The 20622-nt window shown below is 47.6% G+C and overlaps 1 protein-coding gene across 3 annotated transcripts in view; it reads right to left on the reverse strand.

Annotated features, from left to right (window-relative positions):
* Window positions 1-11193: 11193 nt before the first annotated feature.
* IL1RAP (interleukin 1 receptor accessory protein) overlaps window positions 11194-20622 on the reverse strand; it is a 66550-nt gene continuing 57121 nt past the window's right edge. For 2 of the 3 annotated variants that reach the window (XM_074963345.1, XM_074963344.1), the window contains one exon: window positions 14788-17685. In XM_074963345.1, coding sequence (XP_074819446.1) covers window positions 16988-17685 — 698 coding nt within the window. In that variant the 3' untranslated portion in view covers window positions 14788-16987. Of the gene's footprint in view, window positions 11676-14787; window positions 17686-20622 lie in introns of those variants that run through there. The other variant, XM_074963347.1, reaches the window with a different exon arrangement.

Here is a 20622-nt window from a genome sequence, read left to right on the forward strand (position 1 = left end):
GTTCCTGGGACCAATGGAACATGTGTAGGGTCAGGTGGAGTTATTTCATGCTGTCCACCATGGGCTTAATTTCTGGACATTAAAAAGCTCTCTAACATTCTCCTGATTCCCTCCAAAGGGGTTCAGTGAACTCAGTGTTGGAGAAAGGATTCAGTATGATGGGGAAAGAATGCTGCAGCTTATGCACAGAAGAGGTGGAGCATGAACAGGGATGGTACAAGCTGGTTCTCCCATGCCACGCAGCTAACGTGCTTCAGCTCTGTTCTGGAAGTTCAGCTGTTATGTCCTTTCGGTCCTTAGTGTATCTCATGAGGCTGGTAGCAAAGGGGACAGTTAGTGTCCTCTTTTCAGAGTGGTAGCCGTGTTAGTCTGTATCAGCAAAAAAAAAATAAATAAACTCAAACATTGCAGCCAGAGTTCCTTATCCTGCTCCCAATTAAATCCAAGGCAAATGCGGTAACTTCTCCCGCTGCCATTAATGGGGGCAGGATAATTCCCGTTGAAATGCACAAGAAGAGGATCAGCCCCCAAGTTCTCCACAACTTTGCTTACTGACCACTTGTTTTCCTCAGCTCAGGCTGGCCGCGCATTTCCAAGGCGATTTAACGAGGCGGGGGCTGTGACGGAGCAGGAGGGAGACCGAGACATTCACGGGTTCCCAGTGCCGAGGAGCAGCCGTTTGTAAAGACCTGCCAGTCACAAACCATTCGCCTGGTTCTCCTGAAGCCTTGCAAAGCCACACTCCTTTCCACTCTCGGTCACCAGGTAATTTGCTGCCTGTTTCTGCGGCCACAGGGATGGGGAAGCTCCAGTAAAGTTTTATCATTTTTCAGTTAATTTCTCCACCCAGACTTCCTGTGGAACAAGTCACGTAGGCCCCGATCCTTCAAGGCATTTCAGTGCCCGACGGCCATTGATTTCCTGCCAGGATCGGGGCCTTAGCCTATTTGAGGCGCTGTGCCTCTGTCACCCCTCGGTCTAATGCCCCGCCTCACAGGGGGCCGTGGGGGTAAATACACTAACGGGTGCGAGGGGCTCAGAGACTGTGGGGCTGGGGGCCAGATAAATACCGAAGGTGGAGAGAAACTGGCTGCAGTCTGAACTACCAGGCGCCCCCTGCCTCCCTGTAAGATAGTAACTGTGCGGGGAGCCTTGGCTGGTGCCCGTCTGCACAGTGTAACCCAGGCCTGCTTGGTGTGGCACTTGGCCCTCCCCTGGTGGCACCTAGCCCCGCGAGAGACTGATGAGACTGTCACAGCCACGGCTTGGAGCCAGCTGGCTTTTAGCTCATGTAGTAGAGGCTCCTACACTAAACGTCAGAGGTCCCAGGTTCAATCCCACCCACTGATGATTGGGGTCTGTGGGTGTTGTTATAACTCCACTGATTTCAGCCTCCTGGCCCTTCTGCTAGGCCAACGAACACCAGTTGAGGCTCTGACCCTGCCTGTTGTCTGCACCACATTCGTTACAAGGCCCGGTGTGTCCGTAAGCGGGATAACAAATGTCTCCACTAGATGGATTTGTACAGAGCAGTTACACAACCTCAGCAGCAATTACAGTTCCTTGGGAGCAGGGCCCACGCACGGGAAGTATTGACATTGGCTCCGGCTCACCGGTGCAAGGGACTGACCTGCGAAGGGTGCCATTTCTGGGCTGACGGATAAAGCCCTTGTGTCTGCAGGGTCCTTGCTGGGCAGAAGCATACCAGCTGAAGGGCAGATGCTGCGAGCCCCCCTCTCCTCCCTGGCTCGGCTGCTTTGGCACCCAGGTGTCCCAGCCAACTCTCTGTTTGCACTTCTCCTGCCATTGACTGACACCAGGTGATTTCCACTCCAAGTGTTTGCAAGCTGAAGGGAGGTGAGTGTGGAGTGCTGGGAACTGACGGCAAATACTAAGTGTCAACTCCTGGTACTTAATACCCAGTAGGAGAGCTGGCTGCGAGACAGACCTCCAAGTCCACTGAAGAATGTTGAGTTTGGGGAAATTAAGCATAGGTGCTGGTGCTGCGGGTGTTGCTGTACCCCCTGGCTTAATAACAACCCAAATATGTAGTTTCCGCCTTCAGCATCCCCTCTACAAAAATTGTTCCAGCACCACTGAAATTAAATCCCCAAATTCAGCATTTTTCGTGGACCTGGAAATCGGCAATATTTTGTTTTGGAAACCCCCGCGGCAAGAATGTTTCGGTCTTTCCAAACCAAAATAAGCTTCCTGGGCTGTCAAGTTCCCCTGGGAGCCTGAATGCCCTGGGAGCCCTGGCTGTATGGCAGCCCACCTAGCAAGCCGCCCAGGAGCTTGGGATCTGGGGCTCCCAGGGCTGAGGAGTCAGGAGCCAGAAAGCTCTGAGAGCTGGGGCTTGCACAACAGGTCATATTATAGTGTTCACTGAAGTGAGGAGCAGCTTAATTCTGATATCCTCTAACAGGGGGAGGGATAGCTCAGTGGTTTGAGCATTGGCCTGCTAAACCCAGGGTTGTGAGTTCAATCCTTGAGGGGGCCATTTAGGGATCTGGGGCAAAAATTGGGGATTGGTCCTGCTTTGAGCAGGGGGTTGGACTAGATGACCTCCTGAGGTCCCTTCTAACCCTGATATTCTATTCTTAAAGAAGTGTATTGTGGTGCAGATTCACAAGGGGGCAGACTTAAGGTTGCACGGGCACCCTTTACTTGGCCATTTTCTGGCCTCTCAGTGCTTAGCTGTGGTTTCTTGTATGGCACTGATATTTTGTAGGAACAGCATGTACAGAAAGGAGTTTTCTTTTCACTCCCAGGGACACCGTGCATCTGCGATTCACTCCTCCAGGGCACGTAAAGTTTAACGCTGCCTTGGCCTCGTCAGCTTCAGTGGAGCTACTCCTGGCTTACACTGTAAGAGGAGAAACAGGACCCAAGACTGCATGGTGACACTGTGCCCCAGAAACAGGAAACACTGGACAATGGCTGCCTCCAGGTGAAATTCAAACTCCTCCAGAAAAAGTAAACCTAGGTAATCCTCTGGGTGCTATTGTGCATCTCCCAACTGCGGTGCTATTATCCAGCAACCCCCATTCGGCAGCCAGACCTGCTTCATCTTGCAGGATACTGTAGACAAGCCTCCAGGTAAGAGCCTTGTGACACAAGGGCTGCAGGCCTCTTGGGTGAGCTACCTCCTGGCTATACAATCCTCATTCAGTGGCCTGCTTTGCCCTCTAGCGGTCATTAAACAGAAGACAGGGAAATTCTGAGCAATCTGCTCCGGTCAATAATAAAATAAATCAGCTATTTGCTATATCAGGCTGAAAATCCTGAAGCAGCCAGTCTGTTCTGATCTTTTTTTGGCCCATCTCTGGATAAGCATCTCCCTGTGCACATAGGTCATTAGTTCGGCGCAGGAGGGATGTGGTAGTTAGTGGGGGAGAGAGATGCTATTCTGAAAAGTTTAGAACAGACCCCCTTTCTGGGGAAAGGAATCTGTGGGTGCACTGGAAAGGAAAATTCCCTTTGGGGGGCTCTATTTCTAGCCTGCATGTGTGCCGGAACTGTGAAGGGACTATTTTGAGGGCAAGGAACGGATGAAAAATGGATGCAAAAATAGCGTCACCAAATTCCTTTCCAAAACCATGTTGCCCTGGAGCCTTCTTGCATCAATTGTCAATTCATCAGAATATGAGCTCAATGGCTGGTCTGTAGGAAGCCGTTAGAGGAGCCTTTGGCAGGAAAAAAGACCAGTGCTGAGCTCCAGCTGTAACAGAGCCGTGGCAGAGAAGGGGCGGGGGATTAGAGTCCATTAGAACTGGTGAAACATTTCGAAAGAAAAGGATATTTTGTTTTTATTTTTTTTAAATTGTGCACACATTTATTGCAGTTTTTGTTACACATGCATGAAAACTTTCTGGGTTTTGATAGATTTTGGTTTTAATTGGGAAAAACAGAAAATTTCAGTAGAAACACATTTTCTCAGACCCTCCCGACTCGCGGGGTTTCAGAGCCCGGGATGCAGCCTAAGTGGGAATATCTACACTGCTGTTTGGAGCCCCGGAGCTTGAGCCCGAGTCGATTGACCCAGGATCTGAGACTCGTGGGCACTGGGGTTTTGTGTTTTGCTTTGGGTTTTGTGGGGGTGGATGTACCTTTAGTCTCCTCTAATTTGCTTCCTACAAATCATAAAAATGTTCCTTTTTTGCCAGAAGCTGGGAATGGGCAGTAGGGGATGGATCACTTGATGATTACCTGTTCTGTTCATTCCCTCTGGGACACCTGACACTGGCCACTGTCAGAAGACAGGATACTGGGCTAGATGGACCTATGGTCTGACCCAGTCTGGCCATTCCTATGTAAAGACAGTATCTTGAATAGGAGCTGGTCAGAAAATGGGGGCTTTCTCCATGGAAAAAATCAACTAAAATGGGGAGAAAAAACTTTTTTTTGTAGAAAAGTTCAATGGAAAATTTCTGGGTCCCCGCCCCCCTCAGGAAACCAGAAACCTCAAAACTAAAAAATTTTGGACAAAAACTATCTAAAACCAGAGGGGGAAATGGTTTTTGTCTGAAAATTTTTGGTTTTCTGACAAAATATTTTTGATATTTTCAGTGCAAATTTTGGTTTAGTTGAAAACCTAATTATGTGTTGAAAATAGGTATTAATGGAATTTTTTTGACCAGCCCTACTCTTGAATATGTGCGTTAATACATATGTGCCCATGTACATGCAAACCCACATTTGCATGAGTCGTCGTGTCATGCTGAAACAAATTGACACAACCCATTCATGGAACAATGAACAAATTTGTAACAATCAATGTCTGTTTGCACACAGTTCACAAGCAAAAAGAAAAGGGGTCCCATATGTTGATAAAATTAATTGTGACTAGACTTCACAGGAGATAACTATTCTATTTAAGTTTTTATGCCACTCACCACCATGGTGTTTAGGCATCTAGCCTTGACAAAATGCCATACCATGCTACAAATCAAGTGGTCTACTGCTTTGGAACAGTGGCCAGGGGAGTTATATTTGACATTGGTTGTTAAACATGGAAAGATTTTCTAGTGCAAATTTTCTACTCTGAAACCTGTCATAGTGCAAGAGAGTTCATGTCCCATTTGGTGGTGGCTGTCAGAACACTTTAGAACCTCAGTATTTTAATGTCTGTCCATCTCTGCTTTTTAAGGAAGATTTTTTTGACATAAAGAACTCACTTTTACATACCACTGCAGGCCAGGTCTTCGATTCATATCAGTCCTTGCCAAACGACTGTGAACTATATTCTCTGCAGGTGTGATTCCAGTGAAGTCAATGGATTTAGGCCAGTAGAAAATTTGAAGCTGTATCTCCATGACTTACTTTTGAAATTGCAGGGATAGACATTGTGTTAACTGTGATGCCTGATTTCCCAAGATAGTCGCAGTGCACTTGTTCCAGCAGGACAGACTGAACCCTATGTGATCCTGTTACCCTGAGTGACTTCAGTGAAAATTAAAGTAGCTCTTTTCTCAAGTGGTCACTAGATGGCAAACCACAAACCTAGCTTGAAATTTGACAAGCCGGCACCTGTCTCCTGGGGCTCCAGCCAAGAAGCCTGGGAAGACGGGGTGAGGAAGGTCTCCAGCTTCCTGCAAGGGAAAGGACAAGTCTGGGGTGGACCTAGGCCCTGTCTTGGGCACCTGCTCACCCCCTTCGGGATCCCGGACCCCAGCTCAGGTCGAACGGTGTAGCCCAGCCCACTCCCCGGCGGCTACCCCGGCTAGCAACGGAGGTTTTCATCAGCTCCTGGTGCCGTCCATGCTGGAGACCCTGCAAGCAGTGCAAGAAATTATATCCCTCCCTGCGGGGTTCCGGTCATGGGGTAAACCCGCCTTGGGACCACCACAGTCTCCACCTCTATGGCAACACTCCCTGTCGTGGGGAAGTCCCACCAACAGCTGCCCTCTCACAGCTGACACCCTTCTGACCGTGCCAGTGTAGACGAAGCCTCATTCTCTCTTGTTGAAGCCATTCCTTTCATTACCGATGAATTGGGCCAGGGACAGTGAGAATCACTCTCCAGCCCAGTGGTCAGGGCACTCACCTGAGAGACTCAGGACAAAGGGTTGAGTAATAGATCTACACAGAATATTACCTCAGCACCTGGTAGCCCGTTACATTCTGACACACACAATACAGAAAAACGGATCCCAGGCCCTTCTCCCTTTAATAGAGAGCCATAAAAGTCCTCTCATGCCTTGATCTGTCTCCCTTCATCAGTGCTGAAGACTGAACCTTAATGCAATCCCTCAGTGCTCAATATTCCTGGAAGCCATCTGGTTTCTTTGGGAGATAAGCCCCTTTAATGGAAGAGACTAGTGTAGTGTAGTGATGGGTCTAACCCAAAACCCTGGATCTCAACAGCTCTGAACTTTGAGGGAGGTTGGTGCTTGAAATCCAAACCTAGATACAGAGAAGGAATTTGGAAATAGTCATAGTTTTAGTATGAGCTGAACCCCCCCCCCGGACTGAACTCTTGGATCTACACACCTCCTGGCACCAGGGCGTTTGTGAGCCCATCTCAATTCTGCGGCTAGCGAGGAGAGTGGGTGTTCACACTAAGCCATGAGGTTACCACCATACTGTAGGACTGCCCTGAGTTTTCAGAGGTTATCACACATGACTTAGAAAATAAATGTGAGGGACATTAGACAAATGAATCCTGAACTGAATTTGTGCTGGGGAGACCTGCCTTGCCTACCTCCTGGCTCCATGATGGGACAATGTCATGCCATGGAGTTATGGGTCAATATTTTCTTTGCCTGTCTGACAACACTCTGAGGGGACAGAACCCAGCCCTTAACTCTTTCACTCCTGTTTGATGGTCTGTAATGGTCAAAAGGTCCAGGCTACAGATTGCTGGTCATTTGGTTCAAAGGTCACCAGGGTCACTGAGGAAGTGAATGATCATGCATCATTGCTTGCTTCTTCAGACAAGGCCCTCTTTGTGCAGTGTGGAGTGATGGCTGCCCTACAGTTCATTAGGAACAAGCTATAAATAACTTCTGGGCAAATATATTTAGCAAATAGTTTCCACTCTCTTGAGATACACTGGTCGGTTTGAAGTGTGTGTGCGGGGGACAGGCAGGGGGGCTTGGAAAGCATGCCTGCCCTACGGGTGGAGGGAATATCACGAGACTGCCAGCATGAACGTTAACGTAACGTAAAGGGGCCACGGCCCAGAAAACGTGTCCAAAATAAACCGATCCTTTAAGAAGTGTGGCTTTAGCAGGACAAAAAGGGGTGTTGTTTTCTTTTAGAAATTGAGCATGAGTCTGGTGCTGCGGAACGGGAGGGGCAAGGAGAAATGGTTGGAGTGAGATATTGCACAGCGGAACCTGTGAAAGTCTCTGCCCTTACGACTGAGCTCTGCCAATGGCCCCAAGGTCTCCCCTGCTGGCCAGGCATAGACACCTCTCCAGAGGAAACTGCCCACGTGTTTGATGTGAAACAAGACTTACACCACTCGTGGCATTTTCACTGAGGGTGACCTCTTCTTGCCGGTTAATATGGGGACACTGTCTAATCCCAGGCCATGTCTACACTACAGAGCCTATCCAGCATAACCCCCTCGTGTAAATACAGCATGCGCAGACAGAAGGAGTTCTTCAGCCGACACGGTAACACCACCGCCCTGAACGTTCGCTATGCCAACGAAAGCCCTCTTCTATGGACATAGCTGTGTCTCGGCTGGGAGTTCTGCTGGATTTGTCACACAGGCGGGGTGTAATTTTTTCACACCTATACCAGACACAACTGTGCTGGCTGAACTTTGTAATGTCGAACAGGCCTCGTATTAGTAGATATCTGCAGCATTCAACACCGTGGATCACAGTCAATTATTGTCCCACCTGGAAGACTCAGCGATTCCAAGGCCAGAAGGGATCACTGTGATCCTCTGTCTGACCCCCTGCATAACGCAGGCCCGTAGTCCTTCTGCGAAATAACTCCTAGACCAGGTCTTTTCAAAAAATATCGAAGATATTTTTAAGATATTAAAACTGTAGAGAATCCACCACTACCCTGGGTAAGTTGTTCCAATGGTTAATTACCTTCACAGTTAAAAATGTACACCTTGTTTCCAGTCTGAATTTGTCTAGCTTCTAAATGTAGCAAAGTTAATGGGAAAGCAGAGGTTTGGCTGAAATCCTTCCTTTTGGCTGCACTGAGAGTAAGCAGTGACATACAACTTCTCAGCCACTAGCCTTCTCACCTGTGGAGTCCCAAGGCTCTAATCTATCACCCATCTGGATAAAGCTAGTGGAGGACACCATGAGACATCACTAACTGGAATGCTAACAATACACGGATAACACCCCGCTTTATACCACACGCAGCACCATCACCCACGTATCTCAGAGCCTGACCACGGTGGATGAAAGGCAGCTGCTGGAAACCAAACTTGAGCAAGACGAAGGGGGTGGCTGTTGGGAAGAGGACACCGTTCTGGAGAGCTAGCCACCGTCTTAGCATCACTTAGCACTGAGGGGGCTGACTCCAAACAGCAAGTCTGGGAGTCCTAGAGTCTGGTCTTAAGACACCTGAGTAGCTACAGCTGCCAGAAACGCTGTCTGCCATCTACATCTGGCAGGAAGGATGTAGCACTTACTGCCAGATCATGAGCTCGCAATGATCCTGGCCTTTGTGCTTCTGGGCATGACTTCAGCAGCTCCCTGGACTAGGGGATGGGTGTGTCAACTGGTCCCACAAATTCCTGCTGTCTAATCAACACCACCAAGAGCAGCCTGAGAAAGGTCCTGAGTTGTAGATGTCACAGATCTCAGGGGCAAAACTCGAACCTCGGTGTCCAGTGGGCCTGAAATTGAGACTTTTATCCTGGCTCCCTCGCCCACCACTGGAGTTCAGATCTGGCTGTGAGCTCCCCAGCTCTGGCCTCTCTCTATAATGGGCTAACCTAGAAAAACTCAACCTGAGCCATTCTGTGCTTTGCAGAAGGGTTGCTGCAGAGCTGATGGTGGATGTGAACCCTGTGAATCAGCCCCATCTCCAGATAAATCTAGGAATGTACACACTAGAAACATCTGGCTCTTTGTACAGATGGGAAGAACTGTTCAATCAGCTGAAAGGAAAGGAAAGTGTGAACATCCGTGCCGGCACATAATGGGAACAGCCGATGGAATAGCAGGAAAAAGGTATTAATGGACAATATTATATGACAAATTTCACTGGTATTCATCAAACAATATAGATTCACTGAATAATGTTGTGCCAGCTCTTAATAAGACACTTGATGCCAGATCTTTGAAAACTTCCTTATGCCCAGTGAAGCCATGCTCACGAGCAGGAGAGTCCTGTGCTTAGGGTGCCAGTTTGGGCGGTGGGAGATCATGAGTCAATTCTCTGCTTTGCTACAGACTTCCTGGGTAACCCTGGGCATGTCACTAAGGGCCAAATTTTTAAAGTTACTTAGGCACCTAACTCCCAATGAGAATTAAGTGCCTAAATACCTTTGCAAATGTGGCCCTTAGTTTCTCCAGGCCTCAGTTTGCCATCTGTAAAATGGAGAGACCAGCACTGCCTTACCTCACCGGGGTATTGGGAGGATACATACATTTAAGATCATGAGGCCCTCAGATACTACAGTGATGTGGAACTGAGATAAATAGAGTCCACCAGCAGGGTAACTGCTGCATGTCCTTGTAAAAGTACATATTACTCTGCGTGTGCCATGATGTTATCTCCAGATCTGTTCTGTGGTTACCATTTGATCCACTTCCCAGGGGAAAACCATCTTCAATTACCTTTATTTTCTCCTTCCACTCCCCAAGGGAAGAATGCATTTTGTAGTGTAACCAGCTCATTAGGCCTGGGTTGTGGTAGATGGGAACCTAATCCCCTAAATCATTTGTGAGCCTGTTTGGCTTGCAGGTGTTTGCTTATTTTTCAGATGGGCTGCACTGGAGGGTTGCAGCTGGCTTGATTAGTGTAAATTGACTTAGGAGCTAACTAATTGGGTAGAGTATAAAGAGACTCACCTGCGGCTGTGAGGCTAGAAGTGGGGAAGGGTTAATACTGCTTCCTCAAGCATTTGCTTTTCACTTTTGTAGTAAGGCCCCGTCGAGGGCTTGTCTCACTTACTCATAGTTCACTGTGAAGTCAGTGGGGCTCTCAGGAGGTGGGTCTAGTTACAAGGCTGGGGCCTAAAGCGGGGTAACTGAGAAAGGACAATATAGGGAGGTGTATGATAGACCAGGGGAAAGGAGAACTGTGTGGGGGAGGCCTGATTTACTAATAGCTTGTAATGGAGCATAATCCTTTCTTTCTGACACTGTTTATCTCTGGAAAGGAAGAAAAATGTTCATTGAACTCCATTTGGAAATACTGATTCCTGCCAATGCTATTTTTAAAGCTAGCCATTGAGAGCTTCAAAATGCTGATCCACTCCTTGAAATGCCTGATTCCCTCAACATTCAGAGGTCTCTGATCTGGGAGTTGGCTGGACCCCGTATAAGTGGGGCCATTCCCAAATCTAGATCCCGTTTTGGATTCCAACGCTCACACACTGTTTGAGTTTAGGGGCATTCCAATCTGTGGGATTGGTTTGGATGTTCGTTATGGGTTTTCCTCTACAAAATTGCTTCTACTTGAAGGTGTGTCCTTGCTGTTCTCTACAGCAGTGGTTCTCAGCCTTTCCAGAGAACTGGACCCCTTTCAGGAATCTGATTAGTCTTGCATGCCCCCAAGTTTCACCTCACTTAAAAACCACTTGCTTACAAAATCAGATATAAAAATACAAAAGGGTCCCAGCACGCTGTTATTGACAAATTGCTGACTTTCTCATTTTTACCACAGAATTATAAATTGATTGGAATATCAACATTGTACTTACATTTCAGTGTACAGTATACAGAGCCATACAAACAAGTCATTGTCTGGAACTTCAGTTTCTACTGACTTTGCTAATGTTTTTTCTGTAGCCTGTTTGTAAAACTAGGCAAATAACTAGATGAGTTGATGTACCCCCTGGAAGAGCTCTGTGCACCCCTGGTTGAGAAATGCGAACCACAGCTCTACAGCTCCCAGGTTTCCGTGGTACCCGTCTACAACAGGAATGATCTCAGGGTGACCAGATGTCCTGATTTTATAGGGACAGTCCTGCTTTTTGGGCCTTTTTCTTATATAGGGTCCTATTCTGCCCCCCCTCTCCCCCCCCCGACACACACCTCCTGTTCTGATTTTTAACATTTGCTGTCTGGTCACCCTAAGTGATTTGCACGTAGCTGCTGCAATATGAAATCTACCACCAAGATGGGGCAGCCAATGGGCCTGGTTTCGAGGCAGTGTCCCATGCTTGTGCTGCAGGACTTGGCAATGCATTGCCACAAGGCCTTTAAAAGTTCCATCATCATGTCTATTGAATTGCTCTCACAGCAGTAATGACCGCTCATCAGCCCTGCTGCAGCTAGTTCACACATCGGGGTTTAGTGGTGTAAGGATGGGGCAGCCTCCACGTTGTTGTCATTTGAGTACACTCCCTGCGCAAAGCTCTCCTTGCCCAGTGCATTCAAGTCAGCATGCCAGGATTTTTCCTCTCCAAACGTCCTTAGGATATCGGTCAAATTCTGGAACGTTTGACGAGCTGAAACCCCAGATGCTGCATTGTTACCAGTGCGTTGTCAGAGTCTATTTAAAGAGGAAGCCCAAACACCAGCCTGAGAGGAGGAGAATGAAAAGGGATCACTGACTAGTTATTACCAGCAAGGTTAGATGCAGAGGCACTTGGATCCATGGGACACCAAGGCAGGCTGCATTAGCAGCATGTTCGAGTAGCTAAGGCAACTACTCTAGGAAACAGAAATTCCAGGTGTTAGTCCCAGCTCTGCCCCGACCTACTGTGTGTCATTGGATGAGTCACGTCGACTCTTTGTGCCTCAGTTTCCCCATCCATGAAATGAGGATAATGATATTTGCCTTCCTTTGTAACGTGTGTGGGGATCTGTAGATGACAAAGCATATAGAGGTGCCAAGGATTATTTATTGTCCATGCCAGTCATAAACTGACAGGAAGGAGGCCTTGTGGTTCAAGCTCAGGAATGGAAATCGGGAGGCATGGGATCTAGTCCTGGCTCTGCTGTGACCTTGGACAACTCACTGCCACTCTCTGTGCCTCACGTAAGATGGAGATATCCGTGCTTTCCTACACCACAAGGGTGTTGTGGGGCTGAAGGCATTAACCCCTATAAAGTGTTCTGAAATCCTTGCACAAAAAGTGCTACAGAAGAGGCAAATGCTGTTACTAAAACACCGTAAATGTCCAAGCACTATACAAAGGATTGGCCCCAAAGAGTTTACAGCCAATGAGACCTGGATCAATAATTCAGAAAAGGGGCAGTAGAGAGAGACTGCTGGGTAACAAACACTCTCACTCCACAGACACAAAAGTGGAGAATGCCTACCACACGTGTCCCGGTGGGTTTCATAGATTTTAAGGCTAGATCATCTAGTCTGACCTCCAGTATAGTATAGGCCAGAGGGACTTCCCTGAATTCATTCCTGCTTCAAGTCCAGTAGCTGTGGTTGCTCTAGAGCAGAGCTTTTCGAAAATCCTCCACAATCCTTGGTAAACTGATCCAATAGCTAATTAGCCTCACTGTTTAGAATGTGCACCTGATTTATAGAATCATAGGCCTGGAAGGGACCTCGAGAGGTCTTCTAGTCCAGTCCTCTGCACTCAAGGCAGGACTATTATCTAGACCATCCCTGACAGGTGTTTTTCTAACCTGCTCTTAAATTGCTTTAACGATAGACATTCCAAAACCTTCCTGGACAATTTATTCCAGTGCTTAACCACCCTGACTGTTAGGAAGTTTTTCCTAATGTCAAACCTCAACTGTCCTTGCTGCAATTTAAGCCCCTTGATTCTTGTCCTATCCTCAGAGGTTAAGGAGAACAATTTTTCTCCCTCCTCCTTGTAGCAACCTTTTATGTCCTTGAAAACTGTTATCATGTCCCCCTCAGTCTTCTCTTTTCCAGACTAAACAAACCCTATTTTTTCAATTTTCCCTCCTAGGTCATGTTTTCTAGACTGTTTTTGTTGCTCTTTTCTGGACTTTCTCCAATTTGTCCTCCTCTTTCCTGAAATGTGGTGCCTAGAACTGGACACAATACTCCAGTTGAGGCCGTATCAGTGCGGAGTAGAGCGGAAGAATTACTTCTCGGGTCTTGCTTACAACACTTCTAGTCTCTATTTGTCTCACTTCAGCTTCCAGCCATTAGCTCTTATTATAACTTTGTCTGCTAGATTGAAGAACCCTCTATTATCAAATTTCTGTTCCCTGTGCAGCTACTTATAGCCTGTAATCCAGTGTAATCCAGCCTTAATCTCCTCTTTGATAACCTAAATGGAGTATCCTCCTTGGGGCTTTCACTATAAGACACAATTGTGAGATTTGGGAACTCGAGGATTAAAATGGCTGAAGTGCAGTTTAGGTGCTGACAACACCCAGCACGTGTTCCAGACAGGAGCAAGGGCCCCAAAACCACTGCCCTGGCCCGCCGATGGTCTCTGCATCCTGCTTCACATGGGACGTCTCTTTTCCCTCTGCAGTTGGAGGAGCAGAGTGAAACTGAAAGGAGACAGTGGAGCTTCACAGAACTTCAATGGTTCAGCAGATCTCTAGGGAGGGAGCGAATAAAAAAGCAGGGGTGGCCGAGCCTCCGCTTTCTCTGACCCGCCTAGAATCATGCTCTGTTTGGAATCCTCATGCTTCAATACATCACCTGACCAGCAGCTGGGGCTGGAGCTCTCTGTGTAAATATTGTGCTAAAGGTTCTGTGCATTGACTAAGTTTTCCTCTGGAGCATGAGCAGCTGCTCCCTGCCAGAGGCAGGAGATATTGGTCTAGATGAAACTAACAAACACTTATTAGCATTTCAATCCAGCAATCTCAGTGCAGGGGAAAACGCCAGAGTCTGAATGTTTTACTGTACCAGGAGATTCTGTACACAGCTGCCAAGTTGAGGAGGGAGAGCTACTCCCTTTGGCTGATCGTGATAACTGGACAGCTCCTGTGGTGGATGGGTGTGCGTGCGCACATGTGAGAAATCACATACTACACTAGGCCCAAGGTGACAACAACATTGTGCCGAGACTAAAGTGTCAGTTTAAATGTTAATACCAGAAATGTGTCAAAAAACGGATGGATCTGGAAGTGCCTTTTCTACCCCCATCACCATGCTAAAGGTCTGTGTATATCTCTGCAGCTTTAGCAAGAGGAGAGCAATGACTATATTGTTAGGTCTGCACCTGCCAAGAGCAGATGGAGTGTGACATGGTTTAACTGTTATTCTCATGGGGTAGAATCTGCCCCTGTGCAAAAGGCCCACCTAAGTCCGTATGCAATTCATAGTCCTGGTGCAGACCCTTAAAATTCATGTCATGTAAAAAAATAAAATAAATGTGGGGCTCATTTAGTTGCCTTCTGCTTTTGGAGCTGCTAGGCATTACATTTTTGCATTTTTCTACACAAATATGAGGGCTAGAGACCTAATTTTCTTTAAAATGAAAGCTGAGATTCCCACAGAAATCCAGGAGCAGGGACCCTTCTGTACTGGAGTGATTTCCGCCCAAAAGGATTAAGATGAGGGACACACAATTGGGAATGAACCTAACTGTATTCTAAGGTTCAGTCACAGGAGCTCTGCAGCTATGCTGGGTAGAGGAAACTATCCCAGTCATATTAGCACAAGCTGCCACAGAGCGTTACCAGTTTTCAGCTAATAACTGTCCACATTCTTGTGACGTATCAAAGCTCGGCTTCTCCTCCCAGTCGTTATAACAGCAAATAATCAAAGATTAGGCCAGCACGTTGGCTGGAATAAACTGGCACAGCTCTACTGAAATCAGTGGAGCTACACACCATCTGAGGTTTTGGCCCTTAGTATTTTACCTCCTCCCTGCCTGGAGGGATGGGAGTTTGTTCCAGCAAGGGCTGCATTTGCCATTTTTACAGCCCTTCACAATTTTACCACCCTCTCCAACACATTTGACGGGCAGCTCTGTCCTTAACATAACTCACCACTTTACAACGTGGTCATACAAGGACAGAGCTCTCTGGTAAAACCTGATCGGTGCCTACAATTAATAACCCAACTGGCTCCTGGCAATGATTGATTACAAAATATTTGCATTTCTTCGCTTGTATTTTCACCCATGGTGAGGTGACACATCCAGCTGTCTGTGACGGGGACTGTCTAATTCAGGAGGCTATTCTGTTTTCTTTCCTTTTTACAAAACTCTCTGCAGTTTATTACCTCTCCTGCCACACACAACCTCACTCCTCCTCCTCTACTTAATCACTCAAGGTTGATGTGACTTTATATGAACCTGGCTTGAGTCATGTAAACCTTGGTGCCATGTAGTACTGGAGAGAGACTGACAGAAACGGTTCTGCGGTGGGTGGAATGATGGGCGAGACCTTAAGAACAGTCTAATTTTCACGCTAGACAGGGCTGCTAATTTCAGACTCAAGTTTCATTTGGAATTCCTCCAAAACCATGTTTTTATTTCTCCATTTCCTCCTACCGTTTGTCTCAGCTGCTCTCTACATTTTTTAGTTCCTCATGAATCGTAATGGGAAAGCCCCTGGGGTTATGTTCAATCTCCTGATGACAGAGAAAAGGGTATAAAATTTGGCACAGTAGAGAGGCTGTGGAATGAATGCCACCTGTCCAACTTTCAGAGAGTGATGGGAGGGTCACTGTACTCTGACAGTATTAATCGGAGGCAGATGTAGGCCAGACCCTCAACACTGACTCAATGACTTCAATCCAGCTGCACCCATTGACCCCAACCGAGCCTCTGGGCTGGTAGCCACACCAGCCACATGCTTCCTACAGTGGATTCCAAACGCATGCCTCCCCCAGAGAAGACAAATTAACAACAGCCACACTTAACGTAGAGACAAGCAGTCAGACCGATTAAAGAGCTGGGGGAGGGATTAATTCCCAGGGAAAGGCTTCCAGAACTCAATGTGTGACACCAAACGACAGCTGAGGGGGTGAAGGTGGGAGTATTTGCAAACCCCATGGCTGGGGGGGAATGGATGTCGAGATGACACCGAGCACAGGAAAATGGAATTCAGGATGCACAGCAGGAAACACTTGCTGGCGGCGAGGTTTGCCAGACCCGAGGGAGGTGATCAAGGGCCCTTTTCATGAATCACTTAATGAGACACAGTCCATTTGAAATCTAGGGCGTTTCAACAGTGGGGTTTTTAAGTGTTCTTTCAGGCCTTATCTCGCCTATTTTGGGGCTGGCCATCCCTGTCTCTAAATGTTAGTGGCTGTGTGAAAGGCCCATGCCAACCAATGGGGGAACTGGCCTGACAGGGCCACCACTGAAATGGCCTGTGCGCAAAGGCATGCTAAAAGGCCTACAGAGAGACGGGGGTTATTTTTTAAAGCTGTGACCATGTCCCTTTAAACAAGGATATGAAAAAGCACCACAGAATCCACTGAAAGAGACCCATCCGGCCTCGCCAGGAGGTGGGGCTGGATCCTGCCCACAATGAAATCAGTAATGAAGCTTTAATTGATTCAAAAGTGGAGGGTCAAGCCTGAGTTCATGTCACACTTTTGTACCCCTTCATAAGGAGATTGTTTAGTCAACACCTCCCCTCCGATTCACCTCACAGGGACTCTTCCCTCTCCCATCTCCCTGGGCCAACATAAGGGAAATACTGAATGTCTTTTTATATCTGTTTAGCAGCCCAGCCGTGAATGCCCTGTGCGGCCCAGAGGTCCCTAGATCAGTTTGGGACTAGATGGTCTATCCCGTCTCAAGTGCCAATGAGTGGAACATTTGGTAACATCACTCCAGCACTCCTGCATGGCTGTTGTTTGACTGGAAAAGAATGAGGACATGTGGAAGGAAGCGAAGCCAGTCCGGGAAATCCCCAAACCCCTCATCATTGCTCCATTCGCTTGGCATCCCCAGTGGCTCTGCTGTGGCCTGGGAACTCAGCTAGAGAACACAGAAGTCATTGTTGTTGGACAAATCGGGGTACTGGCAGAGGGCAAGAGCCGAGAGCTGTGCAGCTGGGGGCTCTAGTCTGTTTCCGCCCGAGACCGGCTTGCAGAGGTGAGTCTCCCATTTGGACTTGGGCACGGCTCGGCTCTTCTGCATGAGTTTATCACCATTGTCACAGTACGTCACACAGCACTGACATGGCATGAACGGCTTGGCTCGGTGCTTGGTCTTTGACCTGGGGGCTGGGGCCACCCCGCTCTGAGCAGCAGCGCCCATTCTGGAGCTCTGCAGTTCCAGCTGGCCTTTCAACCTGCTCCTCCTCCTCTGGACGTGATCCAGGCTGATGTCTGACTGCGAGGAGCAGCTCTCGTTCCAACCCGAGCTGGAGCTCAGGCTCCACAGGGGCAGTGCGAGGCGTAAGGCTTTCCAGAACTTGGAGCCAGACGGCTTGGATTTATCCCCGTCCCAGGTCACAAAGGAGACAGACTCCTTCAGCTGGAGAATGCCGGGATGGGTGACCTGCAGCGGCCTGTACTCCACCACAATGAGCTTGGTGGAGATGGCGTTCTGGCACACGATGCCCAGCTTGAACTCCAACAAGCTGATGCTCTTCTCAGTCAGGTAATCGGGGCTCAGCACCACGATCATCCTCCGGCTTCGCTGAATGAAGTCGAAAACTGCCTCAGTGGTATCTAGAGAGGCAAGGGTGGGAGAGGAGAACAAAGCCAAATGAGGCTATTTCACTGGACACATGCATGGCCCTTCCCAGCTGGAGAAGAGAGAAATTGGTTCATGCAGTCCAGCCAAATGTTACTTGCCCATGGTCCCGTCACACAACAAATATCAATAGCTGATATTTTTCAGTCAGCATCCCTATCACGGTGTGGGTTGGCAGGCAGACTCTGTGTCTGTCTGGTAAGTTTTCTTTACAAGGCTGCTAGTGAATTTAGGAGCAAACCATACCAGGTCAGACCAGTGTTCGATCTGGTCCAGTACTCTGTCCCCAACTGTGCCAGGAGCACCTACTTCACAGGAAGGAGCAAGAGTCTCCCCAAAGGATAGGTAGGGAATTACCTGCCTATAGGGCTTACAGCTGTTTTGCATCACTAGAGCAATGCAAATGTTTTTTAGAAGATATACTCTCTGAATTATTGTGGGGCAGGTCTCTGGCCTGTGCTCTGCAGGAGGTCAGACTAGATGATCACAATGGTTCCTTCTGGCCTTGGAATCTAGGAAAGCAAACAGTTCATCTGGCCCTGAGAGCTTTTTTTTCAGAAGGCTACACCTGTAACGGACATCACTGGGGGCTTCTCGCCAACTCCAGAAAGCCACCTCTTCTTGTCTCCCATTGGACATCCAAAAATTGAAGCACCCCAAATTAGAGCCCTTGGAAAATGCTGGCCCTTGACTCCTCCATGTCTCAGTTCATCCTTCTCTAAAATGGGGACAATAAAAGTACTGCCTTGCAGAGGGCTTCATTAAAGTTTGTACAGTAAGGCGAGCTCTTTAGCTGGAAAGGTGCAAGACAAGCCCCGTGTATTTACTATTAACAGTATTGAAATGGGACTGAAGCAAGGCACAGCCTTAGCCTTCCTGGCTATAGCTCCGATGATGCGGGTTACACAAAGTGTATTAGCCGCTGACAAATGCAAGAGTTGTGGCTAATGGCTTCCCAGTGAACAGGCTGGAGATTAATAGGGCTGTGCCACTTAGCAAATTCACTCTCCCTAATTGACATTATTACCATGGAAACCCAATGAACGCAGAAGGGCTGGCCACGCACTGTGAGTGATGACATCTGGCACAGGGTAGCTGGGGCTGGTAGTGTTTAACCAGGGCAGAGCATGCTGGAGGGAAAACTTTAATAAACACAAGAAGAAAAATCCCCTATAAGGAGCTGCCTTTGCACAGGAGCGCACCCAGCAACTTCCGTTGCCCTTGTTCAGATCCCTGACGTCTAGGAGCTGCCACACGGGAAGGTTACGTTGCTGCATCATTGAGCAGTTTTAGCAAGCTTGTCTGGTCTCAGTTGTGCAATACAGAACCAGATTGCGGGGAGGACGGAGACTGGTTTTTCCTGCAATCCTACTTGCTAGTGATTTTGTTGTGAAGGTCTCTGGTCTGGTGCCTGCACATTTAGGTAGCATCTGTGCGCACTGCAGAGCACCTCGAAGTTATGTGCAAAAGGAATCTAAAAGCAACACATTTCTATTAGCTCTTTAAAGGCTGTAAAGTTAGAGTACGTCTGGTGCCCTAAGAATTCATTTGGCTAGCAGTCTGGAAAGGCTGGTTTGTGCATCAACAACATGCTAGTATGTAGACAGGAAAGAGGCAAGCCTGAGCAGAATGAGAAGCCTTCCCAGACAAATGGGTGATGGGAGAATAAGCCTAAGGGAGAGGTTGACTGTGATTAAGGATGAATTCCTAGCTCTAACACAGACTTCCTGCGTGCCCTTGGGCAAGTCACTTACTCCGTGCCTCAGTTTCCCCATCTGTAAAAGGGGGGTAATAGCCATGCCATCCCCCTTTTGTCTTTTTAGACTGAAAGCTCTTCAGGGCAGAGACTTTCTGTGTGTATGAGTGTGTGCAGCCCCTACAACAAGGGGGCCCAGTCCTGATTGGGGCCTTTGGGTGCTATTTATAACATGAATAGGTACCGCTATTTGGATGGCATACATGTGACTAAGGTGGTACCTAGGCCTCGTGATGCTGGGTCTCTGCACAGGGGTGAATTCCACCCGCTAGGGTTCTATTTACAATAGATGCTGCCGCTGGGACAGAACATTTTGCCTTGGCTACACATATTTGCTGATGAAGAAATGGAGTAAAATTAAACTCAGGAGAACCGTGCAAGGACTTAAATGCAAAAGTGAAAATAAACATTTTATTTAAAAGTAAAAATATGTATATAAAACCCAACAACACTGACACATCACAAAAGTGAGAAAACGTAGAATGGAAAAAGGCCTTAAAACAGCAAATGAAATGGAAAGCAAAGTCCATTCTAATGTGTGCAAAGCCGGTCCTCCTCCACAGTGAGATAAAATTAAGGACTTTACATTTAGCTATCTGTTGACTAACGTAAAGTTACAGCACAGAATCAGATGAACGCACCAAATTAAAGGTACAAGCTGTGCTAAAATCCTGCACTGGGAACCAAATGCCATTCATAAACAAGTGGATAGGCTTATTTAGGATGGGTCCCAGCATCTGCCCTATGCATGGGACATTCAAAAAGCTGAACGCTGGCCTAACAGCTCCCATTGCAGTCAGTGGTAACTTGCATGCTTTTATCCTTCATTGAATTGATGGAGATTGCCTGCTTCTTGGTAATCCTGTCGGGGAATGGGCACAAGCATCTTGAATCATTGATGCTGCTGGAGTTACGCTGACTTACACTAGAGGAGGGTCTGGTCCATTTTTTTTTAAAAAACATATTAAATCAAACAAGTAAAATTAAACACAGGGATTTTCTGTCCTAAAATAAATCTCTATTAACCTAGTAACTAAGGGTCTCTCGGTACCTGAGCCAGCAGTGAGATGCAAGATGCTAATGGCTGGGAGATGTGCGGACATTCAGATTCCATGCACGCAGGCTGTTTTTTAAGTCAACTTAGAATGCAACAAAA

Source organism: Natator depressus, chromosome 9 (genome assembly GCF_965152275.1).
Source record: "Natator depressus isolate rNatDep1 chromosome 9, rNatDep2.hap1, whole genome shotgun sequence".
In the NCBI taxonomy this organism is placed as follows: Eukaryota; Metazoa; Chordata; order Testudines; family Cheloniidae; genus Natator; species Natator depressus.